The following is a 17,623-nucleotide window of genomic DNA, read 5'->3' as shown; positions in this document are numbered from 1 at the left end:
TATCTTTTTTTTATTATTATTATTATTATTAACAAAATAGTGGTATTAAGTTTACTTAACGTTACAGCGATCCATCAAATATTCTCTATATCCTCATCGTTTCACATTGGATTATATTTTAAATGTCTCGCTAGTCCCGCAAAAAAGAACACAGAACACAATAAAGAAGGTAATTCTTTATCAACACCTTCCCCTTCACTGTATGTCGATGAGTAACTGTATGAGTACTCTTCTTCCTCCTCTGGTGGTCATCCAGCTCTGTCAATAAAAAAATTTAATTCTAAAGTAAACTTTACTTTTATTTTATTTTTATTACTGATTGATTCAGTCTTCCTCTTTCTATATGCCTAAAGAATCTTTATCTTTTTAGTTGATGCTAAGCTGCATATGTAAGTAGAGTGACTATCTTTCCATAATTCCTCTCTATTGCAACTAAATGAGCGGTTTTTCCGTCTTTATTTTTTTCATTGATATTTGCACCACGTGAAACAAGAACTTCCGTTATTTCCTTAGAACCATAATAGGCTGCTACATGAAGAGCAGTTTGTCCATAATTATCCTTTTCATTAATATTTGCACAATACGAAAGAAGAACTTCGGCTATTTCTTTACAATTCGATAGTGCTGCTAAATGAAGAGTTGTTCTTCCGGATATATTTTTTTCATTGAAATTTGCACGATGTGAGAGCAGAAGCTCAAGTATTTCTTCATTTCCGTCACTATATGCTGCACGATGAAGAGCGGTCTCTTTATCATTATTTTTTTTTTCATTGATATTTGCACTATGAGAAAGGAAAGAGTATTTTAACATAATTAGTTTGATCGAAATAAACCAAAAATGCTTCAAGATTATTATTATCTCCACAACATTCTAAAGCGATCTCTTCATTATATTCATTCATCAAGAATGTAACAAAATCAATGTTGTGTGAAATAATTGCATATTCCATGCATTTTTCATTTGGTTCTTGATATTTCAAACATTCGCTCATGATCTCTGGATTTCCTCCTAAAAATGAAAATTTTAGACATGTTTCGGTTATTTCTGAGCTAAATTTTGTTCTTAATAACTTGAAACAATCAACTGCTCTACGGTAACAGCATAATTCAAGTATTGAATATCCTTCGTAAGAAATTGGATATAATTCGCTTATAAGTGTTTATTATTGATCGAAGAAATCGAATATGAATTTGTTGATATAATTATAAAGTTTGCATTTGAGTATTGGACTCAGTTCTCAGCCGAGTTTCAAGAAAGTTGAACTAAATGTGAGAGAAATTACTTCAAATCACCATACATAATCCACTTTTTGATATGATTTTTTTTGTATTTGCTGGAATTCCATTTTAAAAATACAAATTTTACATTTTTTAATCAAAAACCAATGATTCTGTCATAAAAACTATAATCTTTATAAATATAATACAAACATAAAAAAATTATTTGTTGTGAATATCAACTTCGACGCCATTTCCTTGTTTTTTGATATTCTTAAGTGGATTAGGAACGTATGGGCCGCGATGTTTAACAATATAATGAATCATTCGAAGAATTTTTTCAGTTTTCTCAGAAACAGCAGTCCAAACAAGGACTGGGTTTTCGTGTGGCAGTATTTTACTTTGTAATATCTTTTTTTCTTCAAGCCACAGCTTTGTTTCTTGGATTTCTTGAATCATTAAACGATATTTTTTTCTTTGAGGGCTGAGATCTCTGTAAGGTGCTCTTCTTATCTCAGTTTCAGCAAATAACAATGCTTCGGTCAAGTTTTTGATACTAGCTTCAAGAAATCGATGATTTTGGATTCTATGAAAGATTTCTGAAGCAGAATCTTCAAGGAACTTGATTTTCTCGGTCAGTGTATCTAGTTTATACTTCTTCTGACTCAAAAACCATCGGTTTGTCTGATTTACTGCTTTTAATAATTTTATTTTTTCATATTCGCAAGAAAATTGAGAGTTTTCTCCGTAAACAGACTTGTTTTCCATTAGTATTAAGTCATACATACGATTTGTAGCTTCAAACAGCTCCAATTTGTCAAATTCTTGTTTCATAATTTTTGGATAAACTTCCAAAAGGGAATTCTTCCAATTTCTGATAGTTTTCCCACATAACCCATGAAATCTGAACAATCCATCCTTCGTTTGGCCCAAGGAAGTGCTTTGTCCGGCTGTTCCAAACACATAAAACATTGAAGAACCAATTGGCATTTGAGAGGCACTTATTTGTACGTAATAATTCGATTTCGGAGTAAAAGTGGTCGTATTTATCGGCAAAACTCCCTTGAAACCGAAAATACTCGGAGAATAGAGCTGAATTGGGGTATATTCGATTGGTTTCATGAGGAACTGGCTATTCATGGTTGCAGAAAAGATAGTAGTGGCTTGCGACATCATTTCATCCTTTAGAAGTGAAGTTGATATCGAATCTAACTTAAAAACCTGCTTAACGAGGTCTTGTATCATCGGCATTCTACAGGAACCACCTAGAAGAAACAGTTTATCTGGTTTTGTTTTGATTTTCTTAGCTAAATTTTCGATTGAATTTAATATTGGTTCCGAAATCGATTTAAACTCCGAAATATTGATAAAATATGACAGATCATGCTTGTCATCAAGTAATTCTATATATCCATTCGTATATTTGTTGACTGTAAGTAATTTTTTAATTTTTTCGGCTTCAAACAGCAGAGTTTGCTCTGCTTTTGGCGTAATTGGATGTTTAAATTGATTTGCAATGTAATCGGCTATAAGAACATCGAAATCTCGACCTCCAATTGTATCAGCAAATTCATATTCGATTTCTTCGATCAATAATGTCTTATTTTGAGCGCGACTAAACTTTATTGTGTATATTTCCGTATTTAATGCTCCAATACTGAAGAAAACTATGTTCTGAGTGCTTTTTATTTGATTATAAAAAGTTTGACCATACCAAGTACCTATAGCTCTAGTAGAATCAACAATGAAAGGCTTCAAACCTACTCTTTTCGCTGCCGTATGTAGAGAATCTCTTGGTCCTTGGGTAAAAAATTTTGGAACTGCAACAGAAAAAGCGTCTAATTTCACATGCGGTAGATGAGAGTTTATTGTTGAGTTAAGAAAGTGAAATGCGCGTGTAAATACTGTTTCTGGTGGCAATCCGGCTACAAATAGTCGATTATTTGAAATATTTGATGGTTTACCCCATAATCTTCTTCTTTCAAGCAGATCTATGAACTCTTTCGATCGTAATTTCCCTAGTAATGAAGATGCGAAACGTATTGTTGAATTCGGAAATTTTGCCATTTTCTTTTTATCATTGTAAATGAAATCAAAATCATCTATGTTCTCATCGCGCAGAACATCAGGGACAGGGTACTTCTTCGGAACAACGGTCAATACGTAAGGAAATGAATCAACGCTTTCATGTCCGCCCAAAGTCTCAATTTGCTGGCCAATATTGATCATTGAAGCACGAAGAGCTTCACTACCAACATCGACACCTATGACTGCTTGAATGGAAGAAACGACAAAGAAAGAAAACATTCAAATTAAATAATTTTCTTTTTTTATAAGAATTTTCTCCGAAATTTTTGAATTTTTTTTTATTTTCTTGACAGTAAGATTCGACATGAATATTCACAACCTCTTAATCTCCATCTGAAACCTACATATCTCATGAAAGAAGTTCATAAATAAACACAATTTAATTGCAATTTGTGCTATCATCTAATCCTACTGTCTTTTCATGAAAACTACCTCTTCCATCTATAACGGCGTAGTGGCGTCAAACGGTATGTTATCTATTTGATGTTCATTTAAAATTTAAATCTAAAATATCTTCTAAAAGCAGCATTATCATTCAAAAGTCTACTTTCTATCACCTTTAACCCTTATAAAAGTCCTTCAAAAAAAGTGAGTTTATGAATGTTTCGATTCATTTTATATATTTATTGTAACATTTGGTATAATTGCACCAAGTAACTATAGTGTAATCCCTCGAATAACTCCGAAAATCCGAAGAAAATCAAATGAATTTTTGAAATAGAAATATATTCGTTATTTGGCAAAAAAAGAATAGTATGCATAAATCTAATAGAGATTCACTTTATTAAAACAAGTATTATCATAATCAATGGTGAAATATATATCCGTACGAAATAAAAATGAAATTAGCAGCATTTTGAAGGTTTTGGTTCGTCTAATTCTGTCAATGACTGATGTAATGGTTGGTTCTTAATATCGTCTAACCTTTGCTGTTGTTTTTGTTTACAAAGCTCTCCAAGTCTGATATAAAATTCATCTAAGCCTTTTCCACTAAGAGCTGATACTTCAATATATTCTGCACGTTGCATGGATGCGTATGACTGCGCTTGTGATGACAACACTTTCCTCTTTTGTTCATCTTCAATTTTATTTGCAAGAACAACATAAGTAGCCTTAGTCATTGCATCATTTCGATTAGCCATACTAATCCAAGTGTACAATTCATCGTAAGAATTTTGGCTCGTGCAATCAAAAACAAAAACAACGACATCGACATTTTTGAAATAGAATTTAAGTTCGCGTTCGTATCTTCTATCACCACTTAGATCCCATATATTTAACGCAGTTTGTGATCCGTCTGGTAACATCATTTCGCATACCGATCTTGTGCAAATGTCTGTTGGAATATGAAACTGCGGGATTTCGGTTGAGTATATCTTTTTAATAATAGAAGTTTTACCAACATCGGAATTTCCGCAAAAGACTACTCGATTTGTTAGCATTTGCAAATTAAAGTGTGTTATGAAAAAGTGGCCATTTCAATGTTAAAAGTAATATATAGTGAAATATAGCAACCAATGTAATTTTCCTAAAAAATGAAACTTGGTTGGCCGAATTCAAAATTTCAAAAATAATATATTATTGTTATACACTATAAAAGGAGTAATTTATTTTCAGACGTTAATTTCGTCAAAATGAAAATTTTCCCATGAAATTTTAAAATCATATTATTTATATGATTTTATTCAAAATCAAATAAACCAAAATTCAAAATATCAAAAAGTGACAATTGTCTGAAAGTATTTGAGTAGCAAATAAAATTGAACAATCTATAATAAATACTTATGTACTTTTACATTTGTCTTTCAAATTTTTTTGGAGAGCCAAAAAAGATAAAAAATTACTAACTCATGAATTAGTTTTATATTTAATTAACTATAACTTTGAATTCATTCTCAAATATTTCTCGAATATTTAATTCAATTTTTAATGGAGAAACTCAACCAGAACCGACTGAAGCTTCTCTTCATAACATATGCTCTACAATAGTATTAACTTTAGTATTTATACGAAAAGAGCCTAAAATGAAATATTAGACATACTTTTTTTCATATTTTGAAACTCATTTCTAAAAAATATAGTTTCACATTTCTCTAGTATAATTAAACTGTCTATGCATATGATGTTTCAGGCTAAAAAAACTCTTCACGGTAGGCTTGAAAGTGAGCCGAATAATAAATTAGTAAAAATTCTTAATCTAATATAAATTGACTTTAAGAATATCTTTTTAAGGTAATTGGTATCTTTTTCAGTTCCATAATCGCAGTTAATCTGACTTTTTAACATATATCTATAGTTCCAACTTTAATCTATTGTTTTGGCACAGAATATGAAATCAGCCATTCAAATTTATAATTTTTTGATAAAATTAGAAGGGAAACTATGAGAATTCGAATATCTGTTTATGTAGTCTTTTAATTCTCGTTTATTTGCATCTACATAATAATTTACGATAATTTCGCCTCAGAAAGCTAAAATACGCGGTACTTGTATACTTCTATTCCATTACTAATGAATAGCATGATATCTAACATAGCAAATATAGAATATAAAAATGAAATCTTTTTTTCATTCCCTAGATATAAGCTATTCATGTTAATAGCTATTGAAATCAAACTAAGAACTAATGCTAAGAGATTATTATGATTAATTGATGAATAGCCGAAGTATTGATAAATATTTGTGAATAAAATTGAAAATAATGAGAAAATAGTGCTTCTAGAAATTATTACTATTCCATTTGATACAAACATACATATAAAACTAAGAATAAGCGCATATCTATAGAATATGGAAGGAATATCATTTGTTTCCGAGTAAATTGTTTCATCTTTAATAATCATCTTTGATTTAAACTCGTTGGATGTCCAATTGGAATAAATTTCGAGTAAATGTCGTGAAATTAAAGGAAAAATAGCAAAAATTAAATAAAAAGCAATTAGTTTTGTATTTTTCCTGTATCTTTGAATACAGCTTTGAATTGCAACCAGTATATAAAACAATAATAGTCTGAAATCGAATGAATATATTGACAAAGAAATTCCAATGGGTAAAACTGAAAATGCAAATACTAATGTATGTTCTGGTGAATACAAATGATGTTCTGATAGGAAATGAATCATAATCAGCGTTAATAATAAAAGAAAAAGAAAAATTCCGTTTGATGAAAAATATCTGGTTCCTTCAACAATAGATTGATTAAATATGAGCAATAAAGAAGTAATCAAGGCGATGTAATCATTAACTCGGTAATATAATAATAAAATGTATGTAAGAACAGGAATAAATATTGAGAAGAAAGCTGAGTACTGCCTTAATGTTGTAATTCGATATTGATAAACTTTTGTTGTGTTTTCTAGATACATTGTTAAATTTACAAATGAAACTTTCAGATATTCTCTTCTAAGCAACAGTCCAACATATGAGTTGCTTGATTCTGTAAGATTTGATCTTGAAAAATTAAGACTTGAATATAATTCGAAAAGTTCATTTTGATTCGGAGCTTGTGGATGAGGAATTCGACTAAATCTGGTTAGGAATGAAATAAAACAAAGAATGATAATGTAAAAGAGATTTCTATGCTTTAATTTAATTGTAATCGATTTCATTTCATTCCTACAATAAAAGATATAATATTTTAATTGAATAAATATGAACTTTACACATAAAAAAGTAAATCTTTCATATACATACATCGTTACAAAGATGTTTATTTTCTCATTGACAATTAATGAATTATTTTTTACTCAATACAAATTTGCATACAAAATCATATTTCTCGACATTGCTAACAAACGAACTGTATGTTGGTTCTTATCATTTACATTAATTCTGCACTTTCTTTACTCTAATGGGGTACTGCAATACGAAGAAAAGTTCAGATAGCATAATCTGTTGAGTTAGTATTTGCACCATTTAAAGTAGTTATTGAGCATATGTGAAGAACAGTGTAATTTGATTAATCTTTGAATTTAATATATTCTCCATGCGAATGAAAATATACTCAAAAAAATCAGTAAGATTAAAATAAAGACATCACTCCCAATATTTGGATTCCGGGCTTCAAATATATCCGGTATAACAAGGCAAGATAGATTCTACTCTCAGTAGCTTTTATATAAAAGATGTTTGTATTCAAAAATTTACTGGCTTTCATGTAGTAACTCTGCATTATCACTAAATACTTCTGCAGTTCTTCCATATTTATCTTTTTCATTGATATTTGAACCATGTGAAATAAGAAGTGCCACTGTTTCTTTATGACCTTTTCCTGCTGCAACAAGACGAGCAGTTTCTCCATGGTTATCTTTTTCATTGATATTTGCACCATTTGAAATAAGAAGTGCGACTATTTCTTTACGATTATAACATGCTGCCCAATGAAGAGCGGTTCTTCCATATTTATCTTTTTCATTGATATTTGCACCATGTGAAATAAGAAGTTCGGCTGTTTCTTTACAATTCCATGCTGCTGCATTTTGGAGAGCGGTAAATCCTTTGTCATTTTTTTCGTTGATATTTGCACCATGTGAAATAAGAAGTTCGGCTGCTTCCTTAGAATTATTTCCTGCTGCTTCATGAAGAGCGGTTTTCCCTTCGTTATCTTTTTCATTAATATTTGCACCATGTGAAATAAGAAGTTCGGCCGTTTCTTTGCTATTAAAAACTGCTGCAATATGAAGAGCAGTTTGTCCCAGATTATCTCTTTCACTAATATTTGCACCATGTGATTTAAGAAATTCGGCTGCTTCCTTAGAATTATTTCCTGCTGCAAGATGAAGAGCGGTTTTTCCATAGATAATTTTTTCATTGATATTTGCACCATGTGAAAGGAAATATCCGCAAAGCGATGGAATATTGAACTTCAATGAATTAATAAAGCAATTGTTAACATCATTGGTTTGATCGAAATAAACAAAAAATGATTCAAGATTATTATATTTTGTGCAATCTTCTAATTTGATCTTTTTATTGTATTCATTTATCAAGAATGTAACAAAATCAATGTTGTGTGAAATAATTGCATATATCATGCAATACCCATTTGGTTTTTGATATTTCAAACATTCGCTCATGATCTCTGGATTTCCTCCTAAAAATGCAAATTCTAAACATATGTTAGTTATTTCTGAGTTAAATTTAGTTCTTAAGAACTTGAAACAATCAACTGCCCCGTGGTAACAACATAATTCAAGTAATGAATATCCTCTATAATAATCTGGATATAATTTACTATTAAGTCTTTGATTTTTATCGAATTCTTCTCTTTCTGTAAATGCAATGAAATTTTCTAAGTCATTATACATAATTGCTCTGTAAATCGTATTTTCTGTATGAATATAGAGATTTTCGGAGTTAATTTTTTCGAAATCATGAAATTTATTTAATTTGATTCCGTATTCTTTATAAAATAGGAATTCTGAAACATTAATATACCTTTTGTTCCCTGTAACATTATAATCATCATATATATGTTTGACAAGTTCAAAGTATGACTTTGTATAGCGGTTATTATACGGAATGATATCAAAAATATCTTCAATAATCTTTTTAGGAGGGGATTTCTTTGATTCAATCAATTCTGTTTTGATCATTTTATAAATCGAGTTTAAATCTTCTTCTTTTTCCGTTTTTAACCGATACAACGCATTATATAAATCGATGTAATATTTACAAATACTTCGAAATTCACTGAATTTATTTGGATGAATGTCTTGGTCGGACATTAAAAAATTTAAAGTCATCACATTTAGATATATTATCAAAGAAAATATTATTTTCGACTATACTATTCTTACAAATTACTTTTATGAACTTAAACAAAATTCATTCAATATTGCTGATTTAAAGCTTTATGGACAATAACTTCGTGCATTCAAAAACAGTGCAAAGAAGAGATATCTCTTGCTTCAAAATTCCTTTTCTTTTTAATTTGATTATCAGGGCTGTTGGTGGAAAAAATCTCTTATCCCAAATGAAGCTAATTCAATAATATGGACTGCATATTCGATATAGCATTATAGACTTTTCATATTTGAAAATATATTTTAAATTTATCCATTATTGAAATTAATTAGAGCGCAGAAAGATTCGGCTCAAGGCAGTAAACAGGTTAGTATATATACATCTAATCTTTATAGTCTCTTTAAATGTTTAAAGATATATTTACTGAGTTAAAAAGAGTCTATATGAGGTGAGAAGAGTAATAGCTGCTCAAGTGGTCGCATTATGCCACTACAAAAGCTCAGGCCTTATTAAGTATTAAAATTCATATCGCATCGCCGTTAATTCGAGCGTTTAATTGAATAGTTTACACGACTTTCAGTATTTTACCGAACTAAAGATTTTTTTAAGATAAAGATGTCATTTCGCGAGGAGACCCATGTAAATTTACAGATATTAAGTACTCCTCGGGACCCACAATTTATGACAGAATTGAAATCTTCGCCATATAAAGTCTTAAAATCGGAATTACCAACTTATTATTTTAATCTACTAAATCATTTTCAAAAACGGATACACTCACGAACAGGAAATGCTATATTACTCGCGATTTGCAAATCTTTTTATGATAAAGAAAACATAGAGATTTTTGCTCGTGAAAGGATGATAGAATATCTTCCTTTTGCTCAAAAAGAATACAAGCAGCAACTACTCGATCTACTTTATATACTTGTTTCAGAAGTTCCCGATATTTTCAATGAAAGAATTGCAACACAAATTCAACCTTTAGCAGAAACAGAGCCACGTAAAGTTCTTACATTAATTGCCATATTTGCACAAAAATTTGATGAAGTTCATGATCCTCTTCCAATGGTTGACATCCTATTTAGAAAAGCAGATTATTTTCGCGCAGTGGAGTGTGCAGATGATTATCTGACACTTCTTGTATGGCTAATGACACGTTATCCTTCATTTAAGAAGCAAAGAAGCCAGCATTGCTGGACATACGTTTGTGATATGTTAACTTTAACGAATGTTGCGATTTTGAATACATGTTACTACGCATTATGCGCTATTGCCGATGTAGATCGGGATTTAGTCGCAGAATGTGGTTATCCTGTCTCTGCAGTTTCCAGAGATATTCGAAGACGACCTGTTAAAGCTGCCGCCCTCTCATTGATACTACGATTTCCTCCAACATCAGAAACTCGTAAAATGGAGGAAACATTGAAATCATTAGTAATTGCTGCTGCAGAAGACGATCGAGCTGCATTAATATTAATGGGATTAGCGCAAGACACAGGAAATGCGATGCATTTATTACAGAACCCAGATTGGATGACAAGAGGTCTTCCAACTGCAATTAATACAATGTTATTGTTATGTATTATATTATTGCATACAGACTTAAGACAGATTGTTGTAGAAACGCCAAAAACCGTTGATTTACTTAACGGTTTACTCCTTTCTAATAGTGTTGGAATGACAGAAGTTATTTGCATAATTTTAAGAAGACTTCCTTTAACTCCCGACTTCGTACAATCACTTAGCGAAAGTGGATTCCTTGGAAGCTATTTTTCTTCCGTTCTTGAAAACGAAGATGCTGATACTTTAATGTCAGCTTTAAGAGTACTTGATGCTTTGTCAAGGGTTTGTTACGTTAGAGAGATGTCCGAAATGGTAGATACTGTCGTCAGATTGATAAAAGAACCAAATACTTTATCTTCGGCAGCTGCATCAGTATCAGTAGACCTTGCAAAGCATTCTAAGTGCGCTTCTATGTTCAAACAAAAGAAATTGCCAAAGTTTTTCAAACAACCTGACTTAGATCCAAAATTGAAAAAATATGGAAATCGATTTTTGAGTGTTATTGCTTCAAAGAAGAAAAAGTGAGATTTTAATACGTCCCACACCTTGTATGTTATTAAATTTGTTTCTATCAAAAGATTTTTTTTATACCAAAAATCATCTTCAAAATGATATTGAAGAGAAATTTTTATTTTTTTGACAATTGTTAGAATTAGATTCCTCCATAAAGATGTTAATGGAGCCATGTAGTCCTGCATCATGAAAAAATGTATTTATGACCTTTTAGATACTTTCTCATAATTTTAAAATTGATGTATTAAGTTTTTTGGGCGTCAAAAATTTTCTCACTGGGTTTTCGTCTATCAATCCCAGCTCATTATATACGCAACCAATCAAAAATCTGATATGGGAGTCCAAGGCTAACTTTTTGTTGTCTACCTAATAAAAGAGGAAGCAGCATTAGTGAGAATAATCGCAAATATTCAATTTAAATTATCTTTTTATTCTTAATTTAAAGTGACAAAAAGAATAAAAAACCTATTCTAAGGCATATTGTTATGTAAATGAGACTAGACATCATATTTTATGTTATGAAAAAAAAATATTTAGAATTTTAGAACAAAATAAATAGAAAAAATAGCATAACTTATGGATGTGCGTATATTAAATTTAATAAATTAAATTTGAGCGTATTATTTCCTATAATTGATACATTTTATACACTAAAAACACAAACATAACAGGTTCCTAATTAATATTATCATAAAAATACGCTTCTTTCATTTAGATGTTTTTCGATCTACTCTTATTTTTACATAATTTAATCTTTCTTTTAAAATTAGATTGTATAATGCAATTAATAAATATTTAACTCATAATAGAGAAAATTTATAAAGTCCGTTTTATTTTAATGATTTACAACTAATGTAACCAATTATCTATCTGAAACATATTATATTATCAATAAGCAAATCATTCACATGATCTGTAACATATTAGAGGTAAAACAAATTAATGAAAAATAATTTCAAGCCGATAATCAAAGATTTAAAAGAAATGAGATCATTTACTCAATCACTACAAACAAGATATAATCTAATTACTAATTAAATTAGTAATCATTAAAATTTGTCGGATAACAGTTACAAAAAGAAAAATAATTACTCATATTGCATTATGATTGAGGAGAAGAGTAATCTAGTCAAGATACTAATAGATGTAGCTTCAAATATTAAATCATAAAATTGAAATTACGAGAAATTGTTTGTTCGAGTTAGGGTTACTCGTAATAGCATCATTGAGCAATAATAATATACAGAAGCTTATGAATTAAGGAGAAAAGTATTGAAACTGTTATTCTGAGTTTTCTTCATTGACAGAAAAGTCACCAACAATAGTTTCAATATTTTTTGTTGTTCCTATCAAACTTTGGTATATTTCATTGACATATGTTTTATCTGCTTTCTTTTCAAGGCTAACGTTTAAGTCTGTTATTTCAGATATAGAATGTGTATGTCCAACGTCACTTTTCCTGTTTAAGGTTTCTTGTAAGTTTGTAATATTTGCAATGGTATGTGTATGTCCAACGTCACTTTTCCTGTTTAAGGTTTCTTGTAAGTTGTAATATTTGCAATGGTATGTGTATGTCCAACGTCACTTTCCTGTTTAAGGTTTCTTGTAAGTTTGTAATATTTGCAATGGTATGTGTATGAGTCTTATCTGCTTTTGTCTCTAATGTTTCCTTAAGACTTGGTATTTGGTTAATATAATGTATATGAGTCTTTTTAGAATATTCATTTTCAGCTCTTGTCACTTCACTTGACATTTTATTGTCAACATATGTTTTGTCTGCTAGTTCAGGATGAGTATGTTCTTTTGTTGCATAAGCATTGTTAGCTCTTTCTTCTTCTTTTACTATTGCATCGTCTACATATTCTTTGTCAGCTTTGTTGTCAACATCTGCTTTCAGAAGAAGTTCATTTATATCGGAGATGTTGTGTTTATGAGATTTCAAAACTTTGTTCATTGCTTCGAGTTCAACTTTGTCAGCTTTACTTTTAATAGCATCTTCAAAAGTTATTTTTGCCTTAACTCTCAATGTAAATCTTGGTTCAACTAATACACCGTTAACATTGAAAGTAGAGGCATAAATTTCACCGGTATAACCAAATGCTTCTGGTGCTTTAGCTACATCATACTGTACAGTACAGCTTATGTCATAACCTTTAACACGAATGTATTTATATCTTCTTTCATTAACATTTTTTGTCTTCGCTTCATCACTTCGTGTTAAATATCCATGGTAGTCCGTTATAATCTGTTCGTCTGAAGTTATATAATGAACGTGGTTTTTATCTGCTTTTTGTGAAAGAAGTTCAACAACTTTTGCTTCACTTATGTTACCAGTGTCACTTTCATTTATTTTTGTCAGCATTGCGTTCAAAACTTCATAAAGACTAACTACTTCTTTTGGTTCTTGAAACAATGAGTCAAAAGTCTTTCTTAACATTACATCTTCAACTGTTATGACTGAGTCAATACCTTTCTCTTTTATTGTCTTAGCTAACTGACCTAAAACAACGAACATATAGTCTAAAATATTATCTTCAGTGTTAAACGCTATACTGTTTTCACGAATTGTTGTGTTTGTTGCTGTTAAAACTTCTTTAAACTCAGGATATATATTCAGTAGATTTTCAACAATTGTTTGAACCACTTGTCCTCCTTCATCTAAATCTCTTGCTGCCATTAAAGGATGTAAATTAATTGGTTCAATAATTCCGAGACGAGGGTTGTAAGCAAGTCCGTCGAACATATTTTTACGTTTGAGTGCCCAGTTAGTTAGTTTCTTTGTATTATATGTTACTTTACCCCATAAATTTTTGAGACCGTCAAAGAAACTTCCTGTATTTCCATGTAATTTAGCAAACTCAACATAAAACTTTATGCTATCTATGCCACCAAGAAAAGCCCAGAGTGCATCTATCTCACTTTGCATGGTTATAAGAGATGCAGTTGTTACACCTGATGAAAATGAAGTAAACAACCACCCTAACCAACTCTTACCTGCTCCACTTTGTTCTACTTTCACAAAATCACTGATATGACTTTTTAAGTATTCTTTCGTAAGTAATGTGTCTCCAGGTGTAACGTCTCTAACGATATTATCTCCGTCAAAAGTCAATGTTCTAACTTGTGTCCGTGCAGCCTTTATTTTAAGGCATGCATAGTCTGGTGTTTGAGGAGCAGAAGGCTCGATGTATGTAATTTTAAAGAAATCGTCATAATTTTTCTTAAAGGTTTCATATGTTGTTTTGAATGTATTGAACCTCATTATTATATCAAGAAGTTTTGTCAATGAGTCAGCAATTGCTTCATCTACTGTTGACGTTTTGAGTTTTATTTCTGCTGAGTCGTTTATGAATGGTACTTGACATTGAGTTGTATATGGGTCAAATCCTGTAGGACCCAAATGAAGCAAGTAGTCTAAAATATCACGAACAGACTTTGAGACAGTTGTGTCGTTCTTCATGACGATTTCACCATTTACAATGAATGGCATAGTACATGAAGTTATTTGTGGGTCAAAACCAGAAGGATTGAAATGAAGCATATAGTTCAGCGCCTCATACACTGACTTATACACTGTTTCATTATTTTTTGACACAATTTCACCATTTACAATGAATGGCATTGTCGAAGGAGTTGTTTTTGTATCGAACCCTGAAGGATTGAAGTTAAGAATGCTTTCAAGAGCTTCATATACAGACCTATAAACAGTTGTGTCGTTCTTCATGACGATTTCACCATTTACAATGAATGACTAGTCATGTGATTTTATCCCAAGCATATGGGGATTCTAAATTTTTGTCCCTATCGTTATCCCAATTGAATTTTTTTTGGAATTTAAAATTTTTTCTCTATGTAAACTTAAATTTTAATTTTTACCACTAAAATGCAATATTTCAACAAATTAATGAGTAATAATATTTTAATTTATAATAATTATTATAAATCTCTTCAATTTAATGTAATTATTGTATTAATTTTTGTTGAAAATATAAAATCTTCAAGTAAATGATGTGAATTTAATATTTTTAGAATGTTGTTTAATTGTACTATATTATGCATGTAAAATTTTGTTACAATACATTTTATATGGGATCCCCATTGCCCAGTTGAGAGAAAATTGAGAGGTGGGATTGGGCTAGCCCAATTCAAAATATCCCAGGTGGAAATAAAAAAATTAACAATTCAACATAAAAAAGCATCTTAAATAATAATGATAAAAAATTTTGTATGAATTTCAATCAAATTTGTTTTTATTCAACTTAAGAAATCACTTCATTAATGAAAGAAGTCGGGTTCACAACATATCCCGATCTTGAAACGAAACAACATGTTTACATGCGATATAAACATGAAGGTAGTCCCAAGTGGTATGTAAAATGCAATGAACTTGTGACACGATCTGATGGCGTAGTTTGCCGGTGTTCAATGCAAGAACAAAGGGAGGATCATTATAAAAACTGGCTTAAGACTCATGTTCACACATGTCAGGCCGGAGAAGCATTATCGCAGCAAACATTACTTGACTACTACAATAAAGGTAAACAGCCAAATGATCCAATGTTGGATTTATCGAATGTATACGATGAAATGACCATTTTTACCGGTAAGTTCAACCTTGCCTTAGACACATTTGCATCCCCAGAATTCACGCATGTTGCAAAGATTTTCATTATGTTCACAATATATCAAATGATGAACAAATACAAACAACTTCAGTCAGCTAATATCAATCCGGAAAAACTTGCTGACAAATTATATAAGCCTATTACACGTGATGAGATCCGAAATAGAATGATTGCTATTGCTAACAGCATACACCTTGCTAAAGTTCTCGAATTCGCCAAAAAAGCATACACTTGTGTCGCCATCGATGAAGGCAAGACACATGATTACCACAATCTTGATTTTGTCTTAACAAATCCGTTGGAGCAAATGAAGCCATACCCAGTAGAGGCGATAGATATGAAGGATGGCCAGACAAGTCAGGATTATAAATCCGCAATAACAGCAGGATTTAACAGAATTGACATTAGGAAAGTCAAGATAGGTAGTGTGGTAGTTGACGGAGGACCAGCACAGTTAAAATGCTTCAAAGATACTTGGAATGATTCATTCTATCATGACAGAGATCCAAAATACTACAAGATATTGCTTATTCCCTGTTTGTGTCACAGAATCCACAACAGCTATCAATATATTGCTGGCAAGAACAACCAGTTACAAAGTTTAGTAAAGGATGTGCACAGAATTGCAGAACTTTGTCGCATTCATGCTGACGATATAGGTGCACAATGTCCACAGCATGTATCCACCAGATGGATATATGACTATAATATATGTGTCTTTATTCTTAAGTACGAAAACAAAATCAAGCAATATATAAATGTAGATCACGATAAAATCGTACAATTGAAAGATTGTTTAGCTGTTCTTAAAAAGCTAATCTTAGTATTCGAATCGGATAAGGCATTGTTGGCAAATTGTTACATTTGGCTTCGTAAAGCCATATCAGCTCTCAATCTTTTGACATCCAATTTGCATAATGCATTCGGATCCATCTTGGCATCTTCATTGGATAGCTATACCTTGGACTCTGACTTTGGTGGGCTATGGTGTTTGGCATTCTCTCTCACGCCGAGAGGAAGGTTCTACTTCCATAGAAAGTTTGTTAAAAACGAAGAAGTAGAAGATTTGGCCGATCCCTTGAGTTCCTTTCAAAGTGAGCATATTCCTGATAAAATCCGGCAGAAGATTTACAGGACATTTACATGGATTCTATTTTTGAGGAAGGTAACACAAACGCTGTAATTGATGTAACAGATGAAGGCACATTTCGTAGAATTGTCGAATCTGATGATCAACTTAGGCTTACATTGCAAGATGTACGCGAGGATAATCATCAGACTGCCGAAAATGATCTAACAGCAGCTAAAGATTACCTCAAGCGCATTTTGGTTCAATTCCGATTGAACGAAAGACAAAAAACGCTTGTACTCTCGTTATATAATACGTTCATCAATAAGGAATCAGACATCTTTGAGAACGATCTGATGGACGAGGCACAAAATTATGCTTGGGAAGAGATCTCGCATAGAATTGGAGAAAAATCCATCCTTGCGGAAATAGCATTACGCTTGTTATGTTCATCTCCTTCGGAGGCAACATGTGAACGTAATATCAAAGCACAAAGGTTAATTTTGAACGTTAGGCGGTTAAGATCCAAGAAAAACTTGTTAAATAGCCGTCATATCTTAATGGCAACTAAATGAAATAAACATTTTGTTATTATTTATTTTTCAATATTAAATAGCCATTTTCTTCACAAATATTTCAATGTGTTTTTACAACAATTTAACATTCAATAATTTATAATGAATCGTTCTCTTTCATTAAACATTAATTAAAACCTCCGGTCATGAATATTTTTTTTGTTATTATTATTTTGTAATTTAAAATCTAATAATATATAAGAGTAATATTTATTATTTTATAT

At 31.0% G+C, this 17,623-nt stretch overlaps 6 protein-coding genes and 2 pseudogenes across 8 annotated transcripts, besides 1 other annotated feature; 2 read left to right on the top strand and 6 right to left on the bottom strand.

Annotated features, from left to right (window-relative positions):
* Positions 1-295: 295 nt before the first annotated feature.
* On the bottom strand, positions 296-811 carry TVAGG3_1029010 (cyclin-dependent kinase inhibitor 2C-related family; the record flags this gene model as incomplete). Its single annotated transcript, XM_001313213.2, has 1 exon — positions 377-811. One exon carries the CDS (start codon positions 809-811, stop codon positions 377-379), a length of 435 nt encoding a protein of 144 aa, XP_001313214.1.
* A 421-nt stretch (positions 812-1,232) lies between these two features.
* TVAGG3_1029000 (ATP binding) lies at positions 1,233-3,701 on the bottom strand (the record flags this gene model as incomplete). Its single annotated transcript, XM_001313214.1, has 1 exon — positions 1,441-3,525. One exon carries the CDS (start codon positions 3,523-3,525, stop codon positions 1,441-1,443), a length of 2,085 nt encoding a protein of 694 aa, XP_001313215.1.
* A 52-nt stretch (positions 3,702-3,753) lies between these two features.
* Positions 3,754-4,890, bottom strand: TVAGG3_1028990 (GTPase protein; the record flags this gene model as incomplete). The annotated part of the gene is made up of 1 exon (XM_001313215.1): positions 4,152-4,748. The coding sequence occupies one exon, from the start codon at positions 4,746-4,748 to the stop codon at positions 4,152-4,154; it is 597 nt and encodes a 198-aa protein (XP_001313216.1).
* Positions 4,891-7,448: 2,558 nt separating this feature from the next.
* Positions 7,449-9,032, bottom strand: TVAGG3_1028980 (ankyrin repeat and SOCS box-containing protein 4 family; the record flags this gene model as incomplete). Its single annotated transcript, XM_001313216.1, has 1 exon — positions 7,449-9,032. The coding sequence occupies one exon, from the start codon at positions 9,030-9,032 to the stop codon at positions 7,449-7,451; it is 1,584 nt and encodes a 527-aa protein (XP_001313217.1).
* Positions 9,033-9,601: 569 nt separating this feature from the next.
* On the top strand, positions 9,602-11,263 carry TVAGG3_1028970 (protein kinase protein; the record flags this gene model as incomplete). Its single annotated transcript, XM_001313217.1, has 1 exon — positions 9,733-11,142. The coding sequence occupies one exon, from the start codon at positions 9,733-9,735 to the stop codon at positions 11,140-11,142; it is 1,410 nt and encodes a 469-aa protein (XP_001313218.1).
* Positions 11,264-12,411: 1,148 nt separating this feature from the next.
* TVAGG3_1028960 lies at positions 12,412-12,883 on the bottom strand (annotated as a pseudogene). Its single transcript has one exon. A coding segment is annotated over exon 1 (472 nt).
* A 192-nt stretch (positions 12,884-13,075) lies between these two features.
* On the bottom strand, positions 13,076-14,056 carry TVAGG3_1028950 (keratin-associated protein family; the record flags this gene model as incomplete). The annotated part of the gene is made up of 1 exon (XM_051255123.1): positions 13,076-14,056. A coding segment is annotated over one exon (981 nt), but the record flags the coding sequence as incomplete, so codon positions are not given.
* Positions 14,057-14,882: 826 nt separating this feature from the next.
* Positions 14,883-17,623: part of a mobile genetic element that runs on past the window's edge.
* Positions 15,409-17,215, top strand: TVAGG3_1028940 (annotated as a pseudogene). Its single transcript has one exon. A coding segment is annotated over exon 1 (1,807 nt).

This window comes from Trichomonas vaginalis, chromosome I (genome assembly GCF_026262505.1).
Source record: "Trichomonas vaginalis G3 chromosome I, whole genome shotgun sequence".
NCBI classification, from domain to species: domain Eukaryota; phylum Parabasalia; order Trichomonadida; family Trichomonadidae; genus Trichomonas; species Trichomonas vaginalis.
This window is presented reverse-complemented; position numbering and strand designations above follow the sequence as displayed.